This window comes from Habropoda laboriosa, unplaced genomic scaffold (genome assembly GCF_001263275.1).
Source record: "Habropoda laboriosa isolate 0110345459 unplaced genomic scaffold, ASM126327v1 scaffold9, whole genome shotgun sequence".
NCBI lineage: Eukaryota > Metazoa > Arthropoda > Insecta > Hymenoptera > Apidae > Habropoda > Habropoda laboriosa.
Window position 1 is genome coordinate 1,837,083 of NW_017100191.1, and position 27,018 is coordinate 1,864,100.

General features: G+C 42.9%; 2 protein-coding genes across 2 annotated transcripts in view; both read right to left on the bottom strand.

The window, feature by feature from the left end:
- The window catches only part of LOC108580360 (dopamine D2-like receptor), a 171,433-nt gene extending 145,298 nt beyond the window's left edge, over positions 1 to 26,135 (bottom strand). Inside the window, exon 1 of the mRNA XM_017944094.1 lies at positions 26,082 to 26,135. Coding sequence (XP_017799583.1) covers positions 26,082 to 26,105 — 24 coding nt within the window. The 5' untranslated portion in view covers positions 26,106 to 26,135. The remainder of the gene's footprint in view (positions 1 to 26,081) is intronic.
- LOC108580257 lies at positions 26,120 to 26,786 on the bottom strand. Its single transcript, XM_017943968.1, has 2 exons — positions 26,190 to 26,786; positions 26,120 to 26,128 (listed from the first exon to the last, which is right to left on the bottom strand). Exons 1-2 carry the CDS (start codon positions 26,784 to 26,786, stop codon positions 26,120 to 26,122), a joined length of 606 nt encoding a protein of 201 aa, XP_017799457.1.
- Between the last annotated feature and the right edge of the window lie 232 nt (positions 26,787 to 27,018).

A 27,018-nucleotide genomic window follows, 5' to 3' on the forward strand; every position in this document is an offset into this window, starting at 1 on the left:
TCGTGCCTCGGGCGGTGGTACAGAGACAGATTCAGATTCCACTCTTGCTACACTTTCGTTTTTACAGGCTGTCGCAGAAAATTCAGCAGAAACCTCGAAGGGACATTAAATAAGCTCGTCAAGGTGTCCCCCTCGAGTCACGCCTTAAGAGGCACCAGAAGGCATACCATTACGAGTAATTACATGTAATATGATTGAATTACCGAGAGGGATGGGAGAACGAGTGAACTTAGCAGAAACCGCACGAAAAGTGGTTTTACTCGGGGTGAGAAAAAAAAAAGAGAAGAAAGAAAGGTATATATACGTAACGAATATCGTGTCACACGCGTCGGGACGAAGTTAAACAAGTTCTTATCGCGAGAATTCGAAACTGCGAGGTGAAGTTTTCACTTGGACACACGACTGTCGATGATCGTCACGTTCGATTGTCCGATTTCTCCGCTTTCAATCCTCTAATATTTTACACGTATTCCGCTTTCACGTTTCCATCAACGTCGAGAGTTCGCCCCTCATAATTCTTGGTAATATTGAAATTCCCGTTAAATACCATTCGCTTGAATAATACGTCCAACGTTCGATAATTAGCTGCCGTTACGGTTTCATTCTGAAAGGCAATTAATTCCCGGCCGAGATAGAAATCCTCTAAGCAAATTCTTCGAGATTTCACGGAAAAAGCATCTTCCTCGTCGCGTGGTATGCAATCGTCGTTAAAAATTTCTCCACGTCGGTTTTATTAACAACGTTATTTCGGGGAGTATTTAAGACGGGAAATGCCGAATTGTTGCAGCCAGCTGAGATATTCGTTGGAAATACCTCTAAATGACGACCGCAATTTGAAGCGGTCGATGCTCTCGTTCTCATTCACCCGCGTGAACACGGTCGGATAGATGAAAGAAAGAGAAAATCGTGAGTTTTTCGTCACTCGTTCAACAAAATACGCGTAAAGCTACTCCGAGAAATATTCAGAGAGCAATGGAGCAACTATTAATCACGGCGCAGGCAAAAGTATTCATAATATCTCAAATATCGTGAATATGAATAATGTAAACACTGTACTATGAATATTCAAAATATTAACTTTTTCAATCTGTTCTGAATATTTGCGTAGCATAGTAATTGGGCGTAATTTCGATTCATTTGTATTACAATGACATACACAAAAATGCATTGAACCAACGATAAGCGATCCTAGAGTACGATAAATAACGTTTCATAAAGAACCATATCACAGATCCAATTTCTTTACAATCAACCGAAATACGCGAGTAGATAGGCAAGCTTATCCGAATATTTTTTGGAGTAACTGTACGCGTAAACGTGGAGATGTCGAATGAGGAACCGGAGGAGACCTGACAACTTCCCCACAGGACACTCGAACGTGCATGAACGCACAAAAGCGTATACTTTACACAAACTATCCGTGGAATCGACGCTTTGCCATTTCCACCTTCTTTCCCTCTGTATCCGTAACCGGTGGCGAGAAGACGGTCCTTTGACGCAAATAAATTTCAACTACCCCGCAACCGACTGGAAATCGAAATAGCCACGGAGAAGCAGCGTAGCTGGAACAATACGTTCCATTTCTTTCGCTATCGCATCTCGATTGACCGGTCTCCTTCTCTTTTTACTGCGAAACCTTTTATGAGAAGCCACCTGATAAAAGTGGCTCTTATCGAAGTGTGAGGAAACGGGGGCGGGGGCAATTGCGACTGCTACAAGGGCTTGCAACTCGCTCTTTCGCCGCCGCGAGAAAAAGAGCTGAGTTAAAGCGGTCTGAACGGGCAGTGGGAGGGAATTCTCTTCGAAGTATTAAAATTATTGCCTGGCAACTTTTATCTTCGAATCGGTAATACTACCCGTGGTACGCTCGACGGGTTTCGCCGCTGCAAAAAGGGGGCAATGAACTCTCTCGATCGAATCCCTATTGGAACGTATTTTTCATTCGTTGGATGATAAAAAGGGGAGAGAAAAAAAAGCAAGATTTCTTTCAGGTGTGGCAAGGTGAAAGTTTATAAACGGTCCAGTTCGATGCAACTGGCCTAATCGAATCGTAGGTAAGCGAAAGGCAACGTTAAATTTCACTCGTGCACGCGTCAATCCAATTTCACTGAAAATTGCCAAACTTTCTTCCGTTGCGGTGGCGAGCTTCGACCCTGTTCGTGTTATCTTTGTCTCGTAACAACGTTCTATCACATTCTCACGATATCCCTGTTGATGTTATTAAGGCAGCTATTTATCACAGAAATCCGGTAAATTCAAACTTCGCGTTGATAGGATTTTCGGCCGCACAATTTGCGTCGGACATCGAATAGTTGGCCGAATGAGAACGTGTATAACTCTGAAGGAATGCGATTACAAACGGGGAAACTATCGAGCGAACTTTCGCGTAAACATCACCGAGCACAGTGGAAAAATCATCGACCACGATAGACGCGAAATTGGCCGGTGAAAGGGAAAAGTTACAGCCCCAGAGGGATCGGAGGTTGGTCTAATTCGCGAGCAATCGGATCCTTTGATACGGTTCAGGAATCTTGAGGCAACGCGGAAACACAGTAGAGTTCTATACACGTCTACGTATGGATGTATGTATGTATAATGAAGAGTCTACGACAACGATATATTCCGGAGGTTTACGAGTTTCCAGGCGTCCAAGAGTTTATCCGCGGTTCTAGAATTTCAACGATATAAAGCCACTTTAAGCCGAACTACCGTGAATTCCCGAACGTAATTCAAGTGGAATTCTGCCCGCGTGCTACGCAACTGCGTAGTCGAAATTAACCTAGGACGTAGGAAAACGCGTCGAATTCCCGACGTTGAAGAACGTTGTCAATCTGTGCGTCAGGTCTGACGTCGGACATCGGGTTTCGTTAAATCCCATCCATCGCTTCCGCCAACCTAATTTCCAATACGAAACACGTTCAACGTTGTGTGTGACACTCTCTATGCAATCCAGGGGTTGCAATCGATACTAGCTAGCTCAAGGAAACAAATTCCACCCCTCGAATTATTAATTAACGTTGCCTACGTCCCTAGCCAGTCCGCGTGGACGACATTTCTTCTGCAGGGAAATCAAACGGAAAAGTTAGTCGAAGAAGGCTCTTAATGTAAGAGCGAATCCGAGTTGCGCGATAGCTCGTTCCGTCGCCAAACTTCGCGAAACCTTCTCGCCTTTAAAGCGTCCCCTTCGAGACTCTCGCGACTTCTCTGATCAACTTTGTACCAGCGAATCGTGGTTGATTAACTTTCTATTGTTTCGCTTAACCAACGCGACGCGACAGTCGAGGAAAAAGCTTTTTCGAATTGGCGTGTCTCTCCCTTCCTCTCTCTCTCTCTCTCTCTGATTGCCAGTATACGTAATATCGCACACGCGGCGAACGGAAACACCGGAATACAAATCGCCTGATTCCGCTTTCCGTTCCTCTGATTTTTCTCCTTCCCACCGAATCATCGTCGGTACGTGCGCTTGTTTCAACGATTCTGCCACTGGAACCGCGATTTCAAAGGGTACACACCTATCGACATCGAGCTGATCATTTTCTTAGACGCTTGCGTACAACATGCATTTCTGATGAACATCGTTAAATATCCTGAAACGCGTTCGTTTTGGAAAAACCTAACTCCACTGAAATTTTCAATTTGTTTAAATTTATATAATGTATACGCAGAATTAACGCTCTTGCAGTGAGCTGGCAAAAGTGTACGGAAAATTATGGAAGTTATTTGAAATAAACATGTTTCATTTCGAACGGAGTTCGCAGATAAAGTAGAAGAATGGTGGATAAAGTTCGGTTAGAAGGGAAATACATCTCGAATTATGTGACATCCAAGAGCAGAGAATCTCTCGAGCGTGGCATCACTCCTGAAGACTAACGAAATTCCCTAGGCTCCTAAAATTCCCGAATAAGAAAGTCCGGGCTTTTGGAAAGGCTGGCTGCCCGCTTTCGCCGGATACCTGGCGAAAACCCCCAACATCCCTCCCGGCAACCTCACGAAATCCTTTTGATCCCGTTGGCGGAACGTCCATCAACAGGTGAACGAGTCGACGACGAGCAGATATATTCGCTCCCTGTTCAATAGGCAAATGCATGGAAAAGGAATCGAGGGCGAACACGTAGCTGCGTAGAAGAGCTCGTTGCGTGTTGTTTTTCACGCTGTCGCGAAAATATGATAGACGGAATACTACTTTTCAACAATATTTCCTCAGAACGACGTTTCCCTTTTCGCTACTTTTTACTACCGTCTCGTATCGCGCCACGAACGCGTTCCACCATTTTAAAATACCAGATGAACGTGCATTAATTAGAGCCTCGGCGAATTACAGTTGAATTTCTTCGTCTAATCGCGCGTAATAAACTCCCGCGGGTTTCGTTTTCCGCTCAGTGGGCTTTTTCGTTAAAGGAATTTTTCAGCGATACAAGGAGAAACGGAGAAAGAACGGAGAGCAGTGGCTGTTCGATTGTCCTTGTCCGGTCGCGCAGCCCACCGGCCAGTAACACATCATAAACTAATAAATAGTCCTTTCCAGCCGTCTTCCTAGCCCCTAACAAATTCCTTCCCTACCATAAAGCAGTTCAAGTCGTATCCTGGTCATGTTTCCTATCCCTTTCCCCTTTCCGGGTTTTTCCAAAATTATTTCAACTTTTGCCCACCACCTTCACCCTCACGTTCTCCTTCCACTAGTTTCCTAATATCCAATCAAACCTCCGCATTTTTCGAGACCTTCTTTTCCACCACCTTCAACGTCCAACCAATCAGAACATACACCGACCCAATATATACCCACGCACCACCACAAAATAAAGATTTCAAAAAAGACACTTCACGAGGACAAGTAAAACCAAAAGACACATCTCAAGTATCATTCCTTACCTCCGGAAACGTTCGTAAGGAAAAACACTGTACGATACGCGGTGTCGAAACATCGGAGTGAAGAGTTACGACCTTCACTAACGCGCCGTCTTTAGTAAAATAGATCGCGTTGCATCGCGAACTCGTGCAAAAACAGTGGCTATAAATCATTTAATTGCCCTTTACACGCCGTGTAAAGTAGTAAATTCAAAAATATTGGTTCTATTTAACGCGAGTAGTTTTCATCGAGTACCGCTGGATTTACAAACATTATCCAGCTGTTCCTTTCGCTGTTATTACAATTCTTCACTAACTCCAGTTTATTACCTCCTCGAGCCAATGGGAAACTGTTTCATCCAGCCTTTCATAATACGACGATAACGTGCAACAAAACATCACGCGGAAGTCACAAGAACTTCACGTTCCCTCGAGATTTTTGTGTTTCCTATGGCAGAACCCCCGTCTGGCGAGAAACCAAGCACCAGGTAGCAACCGGGGGGGGATTTGTGAAATATAATATAATACAAGCAATTTCCTCTAAAACGTCTTGAAACGTGAGTGACATACGTGCTTTCCGGGCCAGCCGTTCACCGTCCATTTACTTCAAACACGCACCTGACACTTGCCCACCTTCTCTCCCGTTGCTAATCACGCTAATGTCTTTCGAATGATTGTCGGATCTCACGATGAATTAGGGTCCTAATCGCACCTCTCTGCGTCACGTGGTCCGAGGAAATTAATTTTTCTCGCCGAAACGTGGATCATTGGTAGAACTGGGTCATCTCAGGGAGTAAGATGTTCGAGAAGGATTTGTGTTCAGCCCGAAGGACCGAACGCGCGGTCATTTCCAACGACGAAGGGAGGCTTTCCCGGTCGTAAAAAGTACCGTTTCAGGATGGACTACTTTTTAATAACAAATTCTGTCCCCTGGAAAGAACCTCGTCCGACGTAACCAATAGAAACACGTAACAGCCATAGCTTAAACACCGCGATACAAAGCGCGTACATCACCACGAACGACAGATAGGTACTAGAAAAAATTCGTTAGAAAAACACTCTTAACGCTAGGTTTACGGACATTCTTATACAGGGTGTCCCCGGATTAAACGATCAAACTGCACCAGTATGTTCTATGAGTAAAAATAAGAAAAAGTAAGCTCGTCGTTATTTTTCTAAATGGAATTTCGTACTTTCTTTTCGATACAGAGCATAAAAAGGAATTCAACCACCTCGATAATTATCTCATCCCGAGGTATTTGCATCTGAGGGCAATTAACACTTCCTAAAGATATTTTCCTAACAGAATTCACAACTTCGTGCAATTCGAAAAAAAATTGCGGCGTATTGAAACGAAACAATTCGAGGTGTGTAAAAAATTACAGCAGAACCTGAAATGTAACCCAGTTCCGTGGTTCGGTTCGTTCCGGCAGGCGAATCGACGACAATGGAAACAAGAGTAAAATAAGATAAATACACACTTTATCCTACAGCCTTGAACCATACGGAATCGTAGGATATTTTCATAGCAAATATTTTTCCGCGACGGTACGGAAGCGACCCAGACCGTGATACATAAAATAGGTAGCGGTCTCTGATCGAATCAACGTCCAGGAAAATTCTTTGTCATATGTATACGTCTCGTTAAAAATATTTGCTCTGGTATTATCGAGAGGTTCGATCGTGCCTCCTGTAAGTAGTAAATGCGTATAGTTATGAATTCTATTGATTTGTACGTGGCATCGAGTTTACGTGGAGACGCCTTTCATATTTCATTCTTTCACTCTGGCAAGCTTATTCTCACCAAGATTACAAACGTTAAATATCGATACTCTCGGTCGTTCTTTGAAATATGTCCATGAAAGGATTTTATCAAATTTCCGATAAATCGCATCGAAACGTGTACGAAGGATTAAAATTTTGTTTCGAAAAGAAACACCGTTAATTGTTTATTATACACTAGTGTTGTATGAATTTGTCGAACTGTCAGGAATCGATAACGAAACTTGTAACAGAACAAACTACCGCGATGGTATCATAGGTGCCACTTAATCGACCATGTTTGCCCACCCTTCCTTTCAAGTAAACGACCCTCCGTGTTCCCGTGTTGTTTTCCGTCAGTCACATTTCGAAGTTTGTTCCGACCTCATCACCCAGTCCTATTTAGTTGGCCATTCACAATCCCGCTCGATACTCCGCCACACCGTGCTTGAAAAGACTAATGAACATTTACATACCATACCTACCACTTGCTGTAATTAGCCTAATTGCTACTCTCTATTCGTGTAACAACCATAATTAAACGGTGTACCTGTACGTTCCATTGTACAATACATAATTCCGACGTGCTTACGAAACGAAGGTAAAACTTATCGAGAAAAACTGTTAAACTCGGGCTAGCGAATAAAACGTCGGAAAAATCGTTAGCCCGCTGGATTCCTTGGGTTATTTATATTACAAAAATACCATAGTCCCGAAAACGCCGATAAAATATCGTACAATATCGCGTCGTAGACGTGGTAGGAGTGTGAGAGGCGTGTAGAATTTCGCATAAATCTGGCGGCGCGGTCTGGTGGCGCAAATCGTATGTACGAACAGTAAATACGAAGCAATGATATCCAGCGGCTGTCGTTTATTTTCTATTTTCCAGCATCGCGGTGGTTTATCGAGGCGGGGACAGAAAAATATTACTTGCCACGAGAGCGGCTACCGGACAAAATTTAGCTTCGCGGAAGTGGCCAACGGCAATTAAATTGCCGTTGTGGATCGCGCGAACGTGAATCCCGAGCACGGCTAGTCGACAAGTTTTTCGGGGGAATAAATACACGACCGAGAAAGTTCAAATAGGGCGAGCGACAAAAGAAAAATATGCGAGACAGGGGAACAACACGTAACGGTACCGGAAGGAGGGCAACAGTTTTTACGGGAACATCGTTTTACGTTCGGGGCGCGTCCATCTGTGAGCGGCCAAGTGAGAACGTGTTTTCGCGCAAACAATAGGAAGGAAAGTAGAGATCGTGTTTGAACCATTGGCTTCTCTTTCACGGGCACAGATTAAGCTTCGTGCACTTCCTTGACCGCAGTACCGGCCGCGTTTCACCGCTTTTCACCGTGTTTCCATGAAAACTTCAGCCTGAGAGCTGCGCAACTCGCTAGCTTAAAACAGTTTTCCACGGAAACAGTGGTTCAGGGTCTTCGAGCAAGACCAAAATCAGTTCTCACCATACAAAAACATTTACGAACGTAATATATATATTAGATTTATTACATCAGGTAGTACTAAGGGATGAACATTGAAATAAAATTATTTCTTCATCAAGAATTTGCCATAGATACGTTACTGGCACAATCACCCAACGCGAGAATCATATCGCTGTACTCTCGATTACCGTATGTTGTCATATCGACAGAATGACAAAGACTGAAAATCTGATACAGAAATAATAACAAGCCACAACATTGGTGATGTTTATGAACCCAAACGCAACAAACACTGGTCTACGGTATAATCAAGTATACGCGTACTTGGTAAATCTTCAACACTGATTTATTCGGAAACGAAGCCTGATACAAAGAAATGTTATTCTTTTTTTCGACTTATTTTTGCATGTAGAAATACCCCCTATATACAGAATAGAAAACACCCTATATACAGTGTGTCTGTTTTGTCTCAATACAGCGAAATATCTTTTAAGGAAGTGACGTTAGGAAAAAAATGTTTTAACAAAAGTTGTTTGACATAGAGGGGGATGTTATGTGGTGTAAATATTTTTTTTGTACCGGGTATGGTGGGGGAGATTTCAAAGTCAGTTTAATTTTAAAATGAAGTGCTATACTTTTTATACATAATATGATAGTGTACGTTAAGACGAGTCCAACAAGGTGCGAACAAAGTCATTTCCTTTCATAGACGGTCGTAAAATTGCGAAAAACCGGGAGCCGGACCACCAACGTTCCTCACAGTCTCGTGTGTCTGTTTTATCTCAATACAGCGAAATATCTTTTAAGGAAGTGACGTTAGGAAAAAAATGTTTTAACAAAAGTTGTTTGATATAGAGGGGGACGTTATTAAATATTTTTTTTGTACCAGGTATGGTGGGGGAGATTTCAAAGTCAATTTAATTTTAAAATGGAATGCTATACTTTTTATACATAATATGATAGTGTGTGTTAAGACGAGTTGAACGAGTACAATAAGTACCTACCAATATGTTCAATTTTGAATTACTGAAAACTTCCTTCTACGGGTATCCCCTCCACGTGTCCATTATCGTACTTGTTGAACTCGTCTTAACATACACTATCATATTATGCATAAAAAAGATATAGCATTCCATTTAAAAAAATTAAACTGACTTTGAAATTTCCCCCACCATACCCGGTACAAAAAAAATATTTACACCACACAATTTTCCCCCTCGTACAAAACAACTTTTGTTAAAACATATTTTTCCTAACATCACTTCCTTAAAAGGAAGATAAAACAGACACCCTGTATATACAGGGTGGTGCAAAAACTGTCCACCTGAAATATTTCCGTTATTTGCAATAACATGGAAGAATGTTCTAATCAAAACCTGCATGATATGGATAACGTGATGTAAATACTTTTTACGCTGGCGGAAGTGTAAACGCGATTCTAAGGTCATACTTTTATCTTGTCGAATGGGATGCTACATTTCTTTTAATCTCTCTGTGATAACCGCTGTTGTCGCGATTTCAGCATGCTACCGCTTCATATCACCTCTACGCCTCATTTCTCCTTATTAAACACTTTTCCTTATTGAAACAAATAATGGAAATATCCCAGGTGGACAGAGTTTCCGCACCACCCTCTATATACCGAAGATAAATTAAACGAGGTAAGGGAAATATAGATTTTTTGAACACGTTCCAACATGTCGTCCTAATGTCTGGCCTTCGTTATCAAAAATATCCAGACGACTAAGGCGATAAACGTTCGAGAAAATGCGGTCATCGTGAGAAAATACTTCAAACTATTTTCGTTTCGAATATCGTCGTACTATTTCAAACCGAAACAGACAATCATGGTGATAGGAAGTGGCAATGCTATCGGAATAATCGTGTCTCTCTTTCCATTATACGGCTACATACATATACATTTATGTATGCATGTACGTGCATACATCGAGATTGACGGCATCGCGATAGCTGAATACGGTAAATTTCAAACTCCTAAGAATTACAACGAGTCGCGAGGAAAAGGCAGATTAGACGTTGTTTCACGGGATCGCGAATACCGTAAATTCGCGGCTATCAACGATGACAATCGTTATTAAAAGTTATCTTAGCAACAGCGAACGAGCACGCCGGAAAGAGGCGCTATTGACAATGATATTTCACAGTCCACTTTGACCTACTTTTGCATTGCTACATTCCAATGGACGGAGGACATCGTTATCGTTGCCTTTGACTTGGATAACGGCCAAAGTGTGCCGCGAAACATTCTACGCGGTAGGTATTTCGTCCGGTCGGTTGATGGCCTCCGGCTAATTTTCCCAATGAAAAGATATCTCCCTTCGATCATCCTACACGGTTACAAAACGTTCCAAGATTGTCCTTTTTCTTTTTTTTATTATCCCCACGGTGTAAACACCGGTAAAATCATACATTCTCGAAAGAAATATCTATCTGACGTACATATGTTCCTGACGTGTGTTTACCGCTGACCCGAGTTTCAGAGACACGTGTACACCGTATATCCGAGGGAAAACCTCTCCTCAGCCCTTGATCAAAAACCAGCTGCGCGAGAAAAGCGAGAGAACTGCCGCCAAGAAATTCAAGTCTCGAACACTCGCCGCGACAACTCAACGGCATTTCGAGATTCTTTGTGCAAATATGCGTCTGGCTGGCCACCGAATAAACATCAAAGTACCGAGAGAAACACGCTGCCAGGGAACCGGAGCAAAAGTGAAATATCTGAGACGAGTCAGCCGAGGTCCGTGCGCGACATAAGCGATTTCAACTTGAAAGAAGTCACGTAACGTCAGATCCAAGTCGGGTCAAAGAGAACGAATCTGTATCGAACACTCGTAGCCTAAGAGAAAATGGAAAACTTGGCCATGAGACGATTGACACGTGATACGGTCATTTCGACGAGGAAAATGCCGAGGAAAGAAATAGAACGTTGGAAAGATGGAAAAATTCGTCTGGGTATATTATCGTTACGTTCGTTTGGTCACCATTTCTTTTTCTCAGACAGTAATATAGATACGCTTGCCGGAAAGAAACGAGGCTGGGATGATTTTTGTACGTTTCTCGCGGCGCTATTTCTCCTCCAAGCAGGAAGAACGTCCGACACGAATCTCGCGATGAGGAAAAAGCGAATTCGTTGTTGGCGATATTAGATAAACCGACGTCGTTGACAGGCGTAACAAGTTTACACGTTAAAGCCATTTTGTTATCTTTTTCAGCGTGTGCACGCTGAACCGAAAGGAGTACGAAGCTAGAATTATACTTGCTGAAATATAACACGAGTGTACGGCTTGGTAACGCCGATAAATCTCGGCGTTATTTGTGTCAAGTTGCTAGGAAAGTTTGGGGAAACAGTTCATTTCCATAGCAGCCACCCGATAAAAAAAAAGTCTGATCCGTCGTGTAAAGTTTAGCGCTCGTGAAACAAGAAATGACCACTCTTGTAACGGAAAGTAACACGGTACGTAAACCATTCGTTTTGTCCTAGTTCGATATCTTTCGTTAACGAGCCACGTTCTGATTTCGTGGAACCATTTGCAAGTTTTCGTAATACTTCATTTGAAAATGTTCCTTGAAATCGTGCAAAAATCCTCTTAAAATATTAGCAAATTTACAATTCAGAGAATTTCACTGCATTCCACAATGTTCCAACATATTACTCAGTTGCATAAAGCTATCTCTACGCTGTAAAAATTTACAAAAATTTTTTAAACTTTCTCCTACCGCCGTAGGTTAGGGAAAATAATTAGGCGGCCTGTTTCACGTTCTACGCAGCTTCGAAAAATCTTTTCCCGCCTTACTCACCCTTCGAAACTACTTCAATTACGTAGAAAAATTTGCTCGTACTACCGTAGTTAGAGAAGATAATTGGATGGCCTGCTTTACATGGCCAAGTCTGTATAACGTGGACGTAGGTTAACAGCAGTATCCGTTTTCGTAGAAATAAACTAGCCGATCTTATTTGCACGATAAGTACGTAGATCACCTTGCCACGCCGTCTATTATACTATTTAACCCGTAAACGATCCACAGTTATAATATCGAAATTACAAGAGCTCGCAGGTGTGCCCGTAATCATGACCAAGCAATCTCGCATTTACCGAGAGACCTATAACGTCCGCAATAGATTCCCGCCAGTAGCTTTGATTACTGCTGCCACCCTATTACGTTCTCGGTCGCTTCACAGCTAGCACCAACCTCCCTACCTCTGACCGGTCAACTTTCATGCCTCTCCACTTCGCGTTATTTACACGGCACACCCGAAAATTCTCCGTCGTTCTTCACGTCGATATTTCAATTCTGTTCGTTAAAGGGAATTATTTAATTATCGGGAATACTGATTCCCCCTTGAGCGCGTTACAAAAATTTCACGATAAAACGATCGTTGCCGTGTAAACGCCGCAACGGTAAATTAATAGAAAAATATTCCGAACACGAGAGGGAAATTTTTCATCGTTCTTTCAAACAATTTGTTCTATAGTATCAGTTGTTAATTTGAGAACTTTCTACGTATGTACGTAATTACACAGATACTCGATACAAGTTATCGATATTTCTCGTGAATTGATTCGGATGGATCGGTGCGGATGGTAATATCCACGGTTATCAGTCAAGAAGCAACTGTCGAATTGTGCTCGCGACGGTCGAATGGGAGAGGAGAATCGCGACTATGAGAGAGAAGCACGGACAATGGAAGTCGTTTTCAGGGTGAAAGGTATCCCTAAACTGGTTGACCCCTTGTTCGAACATCGATCCAAGGTAATTTACGATCGATCAAGGGGTCGCGTTCACGACGAATAGGCGCAAGGAAAATTGTTTCCCTTCGGCCTGTTTTGTGCCCGGAACATTTGGTTGCACAACGCGTTACGACACGCCGATTTCCTCGTTCGATGCCTCGGCTCGATAACACACCGTAGAAATTCAGCCTGAAATGGATTAAGTTTGCACCAGACCGTGAGCGGTTCGTTGCTATAAATGCGGCCGAAAGTTTCGCCGAGTCGAGTTTTAAATTACCACTAACGACGTTCGCGGACATTATGGTTGGTCGTTTTTTTTTTTTTAATCGAGGTTGCTGCAGCCGCGTGGATCGTTTCAATTTCGCCATTTTTCACTTTAAAAGTCGATGCTAATCAGAAAATCATTACGGAGAGAAAGTGGATGTTACGGCGGCGTGGATTAAAATAGAAGCTAGCTCCCCTCCGCCGGTGAAATTAATCCCACGAAAGAAAGGTAACAATTCTCAGCATATTTCGAAGCTTTCGATCGACGAGCCAATGTTAGAAACGAGATTACACACCGTCGTGTTGGAACCTTTAACATCGTGCATAGAACTGAAAGGAGGGTTTCGTTTTTGCACGAGACACACCTCCTTCGTTGAACCAACGTGAGAAGCAAACGGTATCCTAAATGCGACGAGGAAATATTCTGGGAAATTACTCGCTCCGCGATCACCTTGTCAATTCAGGGCAAGATCGTTCACGGGGAGATTGACGAATGGACGTACTGTAATTGTGCGGGCCGAAATACTTCGGATAGAAAAGGTTCGATTCATTCAATCGTCTCTTACTCCTATCTCCTCCTGAGTGCACTTCGCCACGCTAAACTTCGGTAAGACTAACCCCAGAATTATCAGAACCAGAATTATCTAAACGACACTCTCTCCCTACCTTCGCGTCCAATCATCCTTTGCGGTCGTAAAAATCTAGATATATGTATGTATGTATATATAGCTTTTTTAACGAAGCTCGTTCAGCTTTTTTTTTTGTTTTTTTTTACCACGTCCGAGTCATTTGCAAGAGAAATGTTCCCGGTCACGTTTAATTTCGTGATTTCTGTGCGCTTTACGACAGCACAGTGACGTCAGCGGAAACATCAACGACACAAAACTGTGTGACAGCACATCTTTCCTCCGTGGAACGGACCCGGTTCCACGAGAATATTTTATCGCGAACGTTGCATTTCATCGCATCGTGTACAATCCCCATTTTCAGGGTTTACGCTCGCCCTTTGTCAGAATTCGTTCCCTGCAGTATTAATCACTGTGTGATCTCTCTGAAAAATGAGCAGTTTCTCGTGCTGTGCACTTTGCGCCATTTTTTCCGAGTGAACCGTTTCGAGGAGATGAACATTTCCAGAGATTGTGCTAGCTGGCACATAATACTTCAGTCGGAACAGCTGTTTATCTTACGGCCAATCATGTACAACGAGCGAAACCATTAATAAAAGTGGTTCTTTGAAGATTCTTTTGTCAGACGAAATTTCAAGGTCCATGTATATTTCAATTTAATGGACCTTTAAAAAATTCCCTTTATCAATTTCCTCCTAGTGGATTCCCTTCTGCGAACGCCAAAATAGTTATTCGACTTATTTCATTAAAATAATTTGCCAGCTGAAATTGTTCCAGATGCAACTTCACAAGTTGCAATAACACAATCGAGTTTCGTGTTGCGTTTCTGCTGTTGCGTGTTCAACCATACGTACGGCTATACTACTGACAACGAGTCGCGCGATCACACACAAGTAGTACTAGTCGACATTAATCAGACCGTCCCAACATTTTCGATAATTTTTCTAAATTTCTTCTTTTGCAAGCATCTGTCAATTATTTCGAAGGAATCTCGTACGTTTCTTTCACATATTCAATCTTTTCTTCCGCGATAAATTTTTACCGTAGGGACATTTAGTTCGAAATGACATTAGGTGCATTTTTATTGATGGTAATCGATGGCCGATAGGAACGTACTGAAGCTATTAATTAAAAAGTCGGTGGCTTACTACTCTCAATAATTCATGAAACTTTTCGCTCGATCCGAAGTTTCTGGGTCACGTTACAACGGATACGATTTTCACGCCACAATCAGGTAGAATTACGATGACGTGGAGGAATGGTCGATTCATGCTCTTTCCATTTTGATTCGAAAAAATGCGACAGGTCATCTGTTTAACATCCGTGAAAGATCCCTTCTATACTTGGGGGCATGGTCAACCGAAAGGATAGATTTCTTTTACGAAACGATCGATAGAATTCTGATTGGTGAAGAAATGCTTGATCATAGCCACCCTCGCGAGGGAAAGTTCAAGTTATATCAAGGAGCTATTATCGACTCCAATAAAAACATATTGAAAGAATTATACGTCAGACCTCCCCATTTGCATACGGGATCGGGGATCATTCGGACGAATAATGTTCACTTTAAAATAAAAAATATCCTCCAGGTTTCTCTACAATGACAACCGGTAGTTTTACCGCCGCGGTTATACCCGTTCTGACCTCGTGAACTTGATAAATGCGCATGGTGACACCGGAAGACTGGAATCCTTCGTATCCAACCATTTCTTCCTTCCGGCGGTGTTCAGAAGAACGATCGGGAACCTATCGGTTGGCATCTGAACGTAGATGAAAAATGGACACTCCAACTAACTGAACTCGACCCGTTAACTTGTATATATCTATATGTATATCGCATTTGGCTTTTAACGGTGGCGTGAATGGAAAGTGAATGTCGATATGCTGAATTTACGAGCTCTCCGGTGCCAGACCATTTTGCAAATCACTTGTCCCATTCTCAGTGAAAAATCTTTGCGAATCTTTCCCGTCAACGTTACGTTTCGTTTCAAGTGACAGGCATATGGCACTTTACCTGCCACAGAGGTTACGGCAAGTGTAAAAGCGCATGTCCAAGGAGAAGCATAATTCTAATACATCGCAGACGATAAGCTCATTTGAATCTGAAGAGATGCAGAATGTAAGCGATATGGCTGTGTGAGTCATGGCGAGAGAGAGACGCGGCCAACCGTTGTTTTAGAAAAGGACACAGTGGAATCGTCGCCAGGACGTAGAAAAGAACGTAGTGTGACCGCGAGGGATGGGAGCGTGCGGACGGGACCCGGAAATAAGGAACGAGACGAGGCAGTCTTAAGGAGAGCCTGAAGGGATAAAGACATATATATAAAAGAGTTTCAGTTTATTTCACCATTCCTCACCTTCCATAACCCCTCCTGCTAAAATAAGAATGCAAATGCAAGAGAACCACTCGAATATTCACTACTATATGTGCATATACATATATATATATATACTCTGCAGAAAAGCCGAGAGTAGCCAACTATTTTCATGATAATTCCGTTTGCTGCATTATTTGTAAGCAATGCTTCACGAACGTTCTAAGGACACGTATTCCGTTTCTCTCGCCGGGGAAGCTTGAATTTTTATCACGAGCTTCATTAAATCGCACACGTCTTCAACGTTAAAATTCAGGCAACGTCCGTTGCCTCCAAGCAGGAGAGCGCCGAATATATAAATAAAGCGTTTTTTTCTCCAGCTAATTAAAGGGTATAATATTCGAGTTGTCCGGGCTGAAATCCGTAGGAAAACCGCTTTGTAGGTTGCATCGCATCTCTTTGCCCTCGCAGCCGTATTTAACCCTGTTGTTTCGCTCCAGCCAAAGGGATCGACCGCTTAACGCTCGAACAAACTATCTCGCGGCAGACGAGAAATACGTCGGTGCATTAAGATCCAGGCGCACAATGTGACCAAGTGTAACGCGTTGCGTCGTGATACGCGCTCGTTCAAACGCTCCTTCTCTACGAAAACCATTATGCATCTCAGGACGCGGAATAAAGGCGGTTGAAAGTTATGAATGGGTCCGCAAGTGGCCTGAAATTATATCGGTTACGTGGAACGACGCGCAAGATGTCGGCGTAGCTCGCGAGTGGAGCACGCGCCGCTGAAAGGAGTGGCGACGACCTCGTGCCCGTGAAAGCCTCGCCACGCTCACGCTCTCTCTCTCTCTCTCTCTCTCTCTCTGCGCTAGACGTCGAGGGTTTAGTCCTACCGCGCCGTTTATACATAACCCCGTGATTTATTACGGACGCGTTATCGCTCCTGGCTGAATTTTAAATTTCCCGCCTCCTCGACTCTCAACGAGAAGAGGACTTTTTACACAGAGAAATTTCGCCGAGTATTTAAAAAGTTGCTCGACCCTCGAAGAATAATTTCATACCGTGAACTGAATTTACGTGACGTCGTTCAGGCTAGAAGCATGGTGGTGCACGTTTAAGTCGTAAAATCTGCTGGCCCGAATTTTTCATTACCCAACTCTAACGAAACTGCAAACGCCAGGCTGTGATGTATCGTATGACGTGCATTGACGTTCCGATGTTCACCATGTGCAGTTTAACCATTGCCCTACGTATCCATTGTTGTTGTTGTTGTACTGCGTTTTCGCCGCACGATCAATCTGAAAATCACGGGGAAGGCGGTATCGGGAACGATACCATTCGAATGGAAACTTTACCGATCGTTTAGCTTTTAACTTGATGAAAAGCGATCAATCGCACGAGCGAAACGAACGCTTGCACGGACAACAATTCATCCCTTTTTCTATTTTCCTTATATTTTCGATGAAGTAGTTACTTCTATAGACATAATGCTGTAGCTCTGTTAGATCTCTTTTTCAAATATCCAGCTTCGTTTCGACGCTCTAATTCCATTTTCACCCTCACTTTCCTCAGACTCAATAATATTGGCAAACTTCCCACTACGTATCGCAGATGCAGAAAGCTGATAATACCGTTTAAGAATAAAGCAAAAAAAAAAAAATGGCAGCAACGCAAACGTATCATTTTTATTGTGAAAATTTCAACTTCTTCAGGCAATAAAACGAAAACTACTGCAGCCATTGACATAATTCTAGTGCAGACGATAAAGGGATACCTATTTTATACGTAAGTGAAATTTGGATGAGATTGATTGATTGATTCGTTACTGAAAAATCATGGCAGCCGCTTTGTAAGACACTTAGCGTTTCTAGCGCCTAATCATTTTCTTCAAATCACTGTAACTTTGCCATATCGTCGATTTCAGGCGTGGAATTTTAGCAACACATTTTCAACATGACATACTTTGAGAAAATACGATCAAAAAAAGATCGATATTTTTTTCAACCCTTTCAAATACTCCCTTAAAGCGTCCGGTTAACCGTCGAAGGCAATTAGAGCGAGCTCGTTTGAAATTCAAGCGCAAGAATGACGTAAAAGGAAGAGATTACTCGTGTTTATAGGAGAGAGAGAGAGAGAGAGTCGACAAGGCCAAGCGGTTGTGGTCTTGCACACGATCATGTTCTATTCAGAGAAGAAAAACGGCGGTCGGTTCCTTCGGCGCGAACATTAATATTCATGTTAGCGAATGGTTTAACCTATATGTACACGGCTCGAATCAAAACTGGGCTGTGAGTCCGCTAAGTAATAAGCATGCATGCAATGAAGCGATCCGTGTTATTAACATAGACCTTGTCCCGGCTGGCGATCTACCGTGTTATTCCACTCCGTAAAACGGCTGAGTGGTGAGGCTACTCCTTCGATTTGAGGGATTACGGAGGCAGGCGGGAGGAAAACGGGTTGAAATTGCTCGCGATCACGCCACTACTACACCCCTTCTCTCTCTCTCTCTCTCTCTTTACTCCCTTCCGTTTCTCGCCGTTGAATATCCCAACCCCCTATCCACCAAATTTTCCCTCCACTTTCGCCCCATCTCACGATCGGCAGAGCGCGTCACGCGCGGACATTTTACCAAAACTGCAATAACTCGCCGCGAATTCCGGTTCGATCGACGCCGATAAGGCACGTGACTTCCCCATAGATCACCAACGCGCTGACGATGGCGGGGCGAGGACGGTAGAAGTCGTCGAAGAAAGGAAATTACAGGCGCAACGGGGGGGATTGGAAAAGTAGCTTTCCCAATCGATCCTCCTCGAACGCGTCGTTTATCGTCCTCCTCCCTCTCTTCCTCTCTCTCTCTTCTGCTCACTTGCTCTCTCGTTCATCGACGAACGGAGGAGAAGCATGAAGACGTCTTTCCGTCTTATAAATCAATGGGACATCGATAATGTCGCGCGAGCGGAAAAAGCAGATGTAGGGGAACGACGGTAAACCCGAATCGGTTAAGTAATTTAGATTTTAATTAAAATCGACATCGCGCAATAGCCGCGAGCGTGATTCGGGAAGAAACGAGACACGGTTATAAATACACATATATACATACGTATCTGGCTAACGTAAGAGCAAACGAGTGTCGACCTACATAAATTCACGAAAAGATTTACGACTGGCTACGGAGTGCGCCAGCTGAGATACGGCGAGGAGGAGCAGCTAGAGAACCGCGCAGCTGCCTCTCGCTCGTGTCTCGAAAAATGTAATAATAACAGGATGACTTTTGCTCGGGACCGGAAATATCGCGTGGCAAGCCTCGACGTGACTGTGAAACGCGACTCGGTTTATCGCTGCAACGTAATATACACGGGGTGTGCTAAAACGTAACGATCCAGCGGGCTCTACTACCCCGCTACGAAACAAAAACCAGACCAATCGAACACGGTTAAACTTTATCAAATTTTACCTCCGAGATAATCTTTAGCAGCGCCTGCTCTCGAGGACATTCTACGAAACGAACAACGTGGAAATGGCCGTTCTCCCTGTGTTACGTTCGAGCGAAACGTTCAACCGGCGGCGATGAAAAAATTTCTATGGACTAATAAAAAAAAATAAGGCTGAAATCCTTAACGGCCGGGCAAATTGGATGAGAAATGGTCGGGGTATAAATTACCGCGGTGTAACGTAGTATGGAAAATGGCCAACAATGAGGGGAATTGCGGAACAAAATCGTCCACTTTTTATTATCTACACTCTGATCTCGACTATGCGCTCCCTCTTTACCTAATTAATCCGTGCTCCCTAAGTTGGGAAATATAAAAGGAAACGTTCGATAAGCCCTACCGAACGAGTACAGACCACCGGTAATGATTTAAAAAATTCCCACAAACTCACGGATGATCCACGTACACCCAGTCGTAAAAGCTTACAACTGCCGGAGAACCGATAAAAACGAATTACCAATCAGCTTTCCGTTAGGTCGCGGAAAAGGATGCCCTGAACGTTCCTCCGGGAATATCTTCTTCAAAGTTACTTCTTGGAATATATTGCGTCGCGTACACCAGGCAAAGTCTCGTTAGTATACACTCGAAACGACACTTTGCAAAAAAAAAGGTCAGCCGACGGACAATAAACGAACAATGTTTGGACTACGACTCGCGATACTATTTCCAGTATAAAATTCTGACCGCAAATATCGAATGCAAACTAACGGCACGAGGGGTAGTTTCAACATCGAGCAGTGAATGCTTGGTAACTTGGTTGAATCAAGTTCGACGTGGATTCGGTGATAAGAAAAATGATTTATTTACGGAAGTAGAGATAGAGAAAGTAGTGGAAACGGAAAATTCCTAAGCTACTCGAGGACGAAGGAGAAACGAACGAGCGGAAACTGGAAATCTGAAGAAGCTGGAAAAGAAAAAGTTGTGCGGAAAAATAGAAAAAGGTTTTGGACGGTGGTATGGTAAGGGCGTGTTGGCAGTGGCGCAACGACCACAGTGATACTTAGTTTCCTGGAGACAATTCGGGTGATCCTTCGAGAGGAAATACGACGGCACTAGTGTGCAATAATCTGAGGGCTGTACAGTATCGTGCAAGTCCCCAACACCGGTAAAAAAATGTTCATCTTTTTCGAGCGTAGCTCGAACTATAATTTCGAAATGAGTCAATGGTATGGAGTTACCGTCGAAATAAATATAGTAGAATTACTGTACTACATGCGTGGAGAAAATACACATCAAGCTTCAGAATAACAATGGAATTAAGTGAAAATGATTAATCGCGTGATAAAGATGTTTACGTTGACAGTTAAAATTTGTAGTTCGGATCGTAACATTCGGAGAATATCTGAGGAAGTTGTGCGTGACGAAAACAGACTTGCAGACAACAGTTTCGAACATTTCGCGAAAGTGGAAACTGGTAGAACGCAGGTCCACGCTGGCAGCCGAGTAAAGTGCTTCGATCGTAGCACGACACTCGCGCCGCGACATTGTCGTTGCGACACATTATAGGCACACACACGCGTCGCTAAACCGTTTAATGTGAAACTCGCGAACGATCGTTTAAGCGGTCGACGAGGGATTTTAGTACGCTGCATCGCGTTAATATCCAGCCCGGGACGTCTCGGCTTTATCATCTCGATAGATGCTCGAACCTCTACTTACCCGCCGGAGTATTGGTCAGTTCAACGTGGAAACACGTCGTGAAAGAAAGGACCAGATTAAAATGTGGAGATGTTTACCGAGAGAGAATCGTTTAATACAGGGTGGACCAAAAGTTAGGTACTATTTTAATGAAAATTCTTTGAAGAATCTTAATCACTTGACATACTTTCACGTCTACGAGATGTCGAATGTTTCGTGTTCCATTGTCGACGTTCACGTCTCCAAGACGCGACAGTTACTAGGTCACGTTTATTCCCAATATTTTATGGTATGTTTGATATGGCTGTTTATAATGCTTATATTCTATATATCAAATTACCCAGTTCGACAAAGGAACCAATCGTAAATTTCCGATTCGGTATTACAGAAGGCATGCTACGTCATTTGTCTCTGCTTGATTATCTAACACGCGGCAGACCTTCGCAAAGTGTGTGCCCAACTCGGTTACAAGCGAAGAATTGTGCACATTTTCTTGAACATATACCTTCAACTAGCAAAATGATGCCAATTTATTAGTTACTATTTCTTACTTAATTATTATTCTTTAATATTGTTTAAAAACATTATCTTAAGATATTTAGCAATGAAAATATGTAAATATACAAACATCAACGTGAAGCTTACATAGCTGATAATTTGAGCTGCAAAATAAATAGCATTTTTTGGACGCGTCGAGTTCAATTTTATTTGTATGTCAAGGGGTTAGGATGAGTACAGAGGAACGTATGTGGCAATAGTTATCTGGCGAATCCAAAGAAAGGGGTGCAATGAAATCAGAATGAATGTGAATAAATTCGAAAGGAAATTGAAGAAAGCAGGACCGGTAGATAAGACGATACGTAAAGTGGTTTAAGAAAGGAGGATGTTAAAAAAAGGCCAATTTTGGCATACGGCTGGAAGGAAAAATTTTTTTACAGCATGATTCTGCGCATCCTAAGGAACGAAAAAAAAAGTCAGGAAAGAAAATTAGTGGAGAAATGAAATCACCGGATACACAGTTAAGAAATGCAAATTCTGTTGGAGTCTTACTTTTTTACCGTATCCCTATCATGACGATTATTTTATTACATGCACGGTAGTTTATTATGACTTTTATCACTTCGAGAATAAATAATTATTGGTTTCTGTTTGCTTAGAATATAAGCATTGTGTCATCAAAGAATTCCTTGTTTCGATTAATTTTTCATTAATTATTTTTGGTTTTTATTAAACACTAATGTACAACAATCTTTGTAAATAATACTCAATATGAGTTTTTAAGTGGTTAATTTACGAACAGACCATCATCCGAAGAAAACGAGACGGAATATAAATTATACCTAAGTATGGTCATACTCTTACCTTGAACCGCATTTTTCGTAACTTTCCCATCGTTTCCGGGAAAAATGACAATTACCTTTTTCGTTCCTTAGCATGCGTAGAATCATGCTGTAAAAAAATTTTTCGTTCCGGGTGTATGCCAAAATTGGCCTTTTTTTAACACCCTCCTTCAAAGGAACGAGTCCTGTACACGATGAAATAACAAGCGGACGACCACGTACATACGTCAGAAGAGAATGTGAACGTTCTGTTAGTTAAAAAAGTTAATTCGCCAGATAACTATTGCTAGACGCTTGTTAGGTTTCATTCAGCAAAGGTTTATGGCACGATCGCACCTACAGGCTGTTTTTGAGATTAGGATTTACTTTACTATTTTATGCTTTAACGTCCATCCTAGCGAAGGCCGGTAGAATCACTTAATTAGAGTTTTTTGCCGCTTGTGCCTTTCGCGCTCAATAGCTTAAGAACATGCCATAAACCTCGGGTTTCCGAAGGGTACAATTGTCTGTAACGGTCCGCTGGCCGATGAGTCACCCGGAGGAATTTCCCGAATTATTATAAACATTTGGTTACCCCTTGGGATCTTCTCCCACTCCACCAGGGTAAAGCGCGCTAAGGGCGCACTGGAAGGAGTTGGCGAGAAAATTAGGCACGTTGATTGGCGATGAATACTAGAAAATATTCATCAATCAGCGTATTTTTCAAGAACCACCACTCTCGAGGGCGAAGACGAGCTCTCGAGAAGTCAGAATCATTACAACCATCAGAGCAACAACATCTATCAGTCAAACTAGTCACTTAGTTTTTACATACAATAAAAGTTACACAAAGTTAGAAAGGCAACACGCATTTGTCCATTTTTTAATCAGTCGGCTCAGTGCGACGCACACACGGGCTACATTAATACAAAATCATACAACAACATCTAACCAAGGGACAAACATCTAATCAAAATAAAAAACATCTAACCCAACAACGAAGTTTTAATACACCCTAGAAAATATTCACCAATCAGCGTATTTTTCAAGAACCACCGCTCTCGAGGGCGAAGACGAGCTCTCGAAAAGTCAGAATCATTACAACCATCAGAGCAACAACATCTATCAGTCAAACTAGTCACTTAGTTTTTACATACAATAAAAGTTACACAAAGTTAGAAAGGCAACACGCATTTGTCCATTTTTTAATCAGTCGGCTCAGTGCGACAGCACACACGGGCTATATTAATACAAATCATACAACGCTCTTCTCTATTCATCGTAACTGTCTGCAAAAGAGCACCTTAGTTTTGGTCCACCCTGTACGTAAATAATATTTCTGGGCAAGTTATGCGAAACACTATAATTATGTATTAGAAAGGTTATTTCATAGGAAATGGAAATCGGTTTAAACCAGCCAGGTATTTAGTTTACATGGACCGAACACCTTATCGGTTTATTGGGAATTCCCTGAGGTCTAATTTGGTAATGAAACTTTACGTTTCCGATTCGTGAAGTCGATCGACTCTGCATATCTTACAATCTACCGTGAATAATTTCATTTGGTAATTAGCTTCGAGATTCTCTAATTTCCTGCGAACGACAACTTTTACTTCCACTCCCCTCCCACCCTTTAACCGATGAATTTCGATGTTTCTCATGTATATTCCAAGTGGTGTACATCTTTGACGGTCATTAGGTTTCATGTCGGTCTCGTGGAATAAATTATGTTCCCCTATGTAACTTACAGTGTAACCCCGGCGAAAGTTAATTAGCGTAAACGAAGGGAAACGGCACGTGTACGATTACTATTTCGACCTGCATACGCGTTTTGCTTACAAAATGGTGCTCTGCAGTAACTCGCGCTGTGCAAACTCGTGACACGCGAAATAGCATTGCCGTCACATGATCGCTCGAAGAATATATGACGTCGCGTGACAATCGACACATGCTTTTTTCTTTCGCAGAAGAAGAAAAAATTCTTTCGAAAAGTTCGCGACTGTTCGAGGTACGTTAGGTATATCGAAGTGTAAAATCATTTCGAGCTGAAACTGTGCGGCTTGTTAATTCGCACGGAGAACCCTTTATCGGAGCTATTGAACCGGCATTTAACAGCGGACACACGTAAAACATCGAATCGTGTAATAATTCATGGACGAATGGCCAGAGATTATAGCGGAACAACCATGATTTGCTTGTACAAATTACCATTTATTTGATCGCCGTTAACACGAAGAGAGAGAGAGAGAGAAAGCGCGAATTTGGTCCATTTATCGAGGGAAAAAAGTTTCACTGGATACCGGGCCGTATAGTTCGGAACTAAAACGATGCTGTGAATAAATCGAAACGTCACCGAAATTTTCATTCGAGTAACTGCTTCGAGTGGTTCAGATAAAAAGTTTCGGGAAATATAGGCGAGGGAAACGGAATACGAATGACTCTGTGGCCCAAAATTCGACTTTTACGATATTTTTACGACCCTTCAATTCGACACTTTCTCCTCCCATCTCCTGCACCATATGCCCACGACGAGTTTTATGGAATTATTGTCTTTCTTCGTGGAAAACGTTTCGGTAAATGTTTATATTTCATCGAGTTGAGGGTAAATAGGGAAAATTGCTAGTGGAACCGATGCAACGTAAATTCGCCGCGATGTGTATCAAAGTGAGAGAAGAAAGGTATTCCGTTGCGAACTTTGATGATTACTATTAAACGACGTACCGGGATACCAAGAACTTAATAAGGGCAAACGAGATCGTAAACGTGGACATCGGTCTGTAAAATGAAACGAGATAAATCCGGACGGAAATTTATTTCGCGCTGCACCAGAGACTGAAATTTATTCTGAAACATTAATAAAATCGCTATTAAATAAATACTGCACGCGTAGAAGAATGGTCCCGGTGGTATGGGGGTGCACCGTTTGATATCCGCACTATAACCCAGAAGCATTTCGAACGAGGAAGTAGGTCATCCGTTATCACAGGATTCGGCACCGTCACTCGAAGAATTACTCAAATTGCTTTAATTAAGTAATCCTGTTTTCATTCGTATTCGCGCTCGCCTACGAGCTACGTGGAACGCCGAGACCCGAACAAAACCGTCGTTTTGTACGATAATTATAGTCTCAGGAACAATTTCTAGCTACCTCTGCCGCCGCGCCGTATCTATCCCATAAACGCAACCTCTGAAATGAACGACGACGGAACACCGCATCTCCACCTTTTTCCCCCATAAAACAGAACCCGAAAGTCCGAAGGTAATACCAGCGTAAGCTCACTTACGAATTCAGAAAGAAGTTTCTAATTCAAACCATAATAGTTTTCATTAATCGCGTCGTGATAATAGTCGACACGGCTATACTTTTTATCGGGACAAAGGGCGCGTAATTAACGGCGGAACGTGTTGCATAACGAGGTTCCGTAATTCCGCGGTTAAGCGATAAATGGATTAAGTACGCTTCTATATCACGGAATCCCTGGAGATTGTAAAAACGCCCGGGGAATGAATATAAGATGAAAGGAAATTGCGTTAAAAGCGTGACACATTGCCAGATTATAAACCGGAGGAAATTGATGACGGCAGCGAAGAGAAGAAAAGAAGAGAAAAAAAAATGGGGAAAAATGCTCACCAGAACGTAGACGGCAAACGGCATGACGAGCACAGCTACTAGGAGATCTGCGACAGCCAGGCTTACGATGAAGTAGTTCGTGACGGTTTGCAGAGCTCTTTCTCGAACCACCGCCAAGATCACCAATACGTTGCCGAAAAGGGTTAAACAGGGTACGATCACGAGGATTAAAGCCCACCAGCTGTTGGCGTTGGTCTTCTCGTCTGTCGTAGGTCCGCACTCGCCGGCATCCCTCACGACCCCAGCACCGGTGCCGGCAACTATCGAGGACGTGCAGTTCACGGTTCCGTTCAGGTTAAAATTAGCCCCTCCGTCGTAGTAGGCCGTCAGGTTCACGAAAGCGCTATAGTTCAGTCGATTGATGTAATCGTTCAGGTCTTCGAAGACGAACAGGTCCGATATGCCGGTGTAATTGTCAGAACTGGGCGACGACGAGGATATCGAGGAGAATGTTGACGAGGACAGACCGTACGTCGATCCTATCGTCGTTGAATCATTGTACCAGCCCAGTTCAACGCCGCTGGTCGACGACGAGTCTTTCTCGCTTCTTGAGAAAACATCGTTCAAAATGGCCTCCTCGTGGATGATCACAGTGTCCTTTGTAGCGTTGACAGAGAACAGATCGGCTGGACGCTGAGTTTCGTCCAATGACAGGTTCCTCACGATGGACCTGACCAGAGACAACTCGTCGCCGTTCGTCTCCATCTCCGAGTGCTCTTCAATCCTGAACGTTGCTGTTGGGATCACGAGATCTTGAGACGCGTTTGCTCGAGTCTCATTTCTTCGATTTTTTCCTGCATTATTGTCGGTGTTCCTACCACGAGAAGATTCCTCCAGTATTCGTGCACGTAGGAAACGAGCTGTTGCGCCCCGAGCCTTCCCTTAGACGCGTATCACTGAAATCCGTCGCCGTGAATCTCTGTAACGGAGAAAAGGT

Coding starts and splice junctions, on each gene's coding strand:
- LOC108580257 (XM_017943968.1), bottom strand. CDS start 26,786: ATGGAGACGAACGGCGACGAGTTGTCTCTGGTCAGGTCCATCGTGAGG.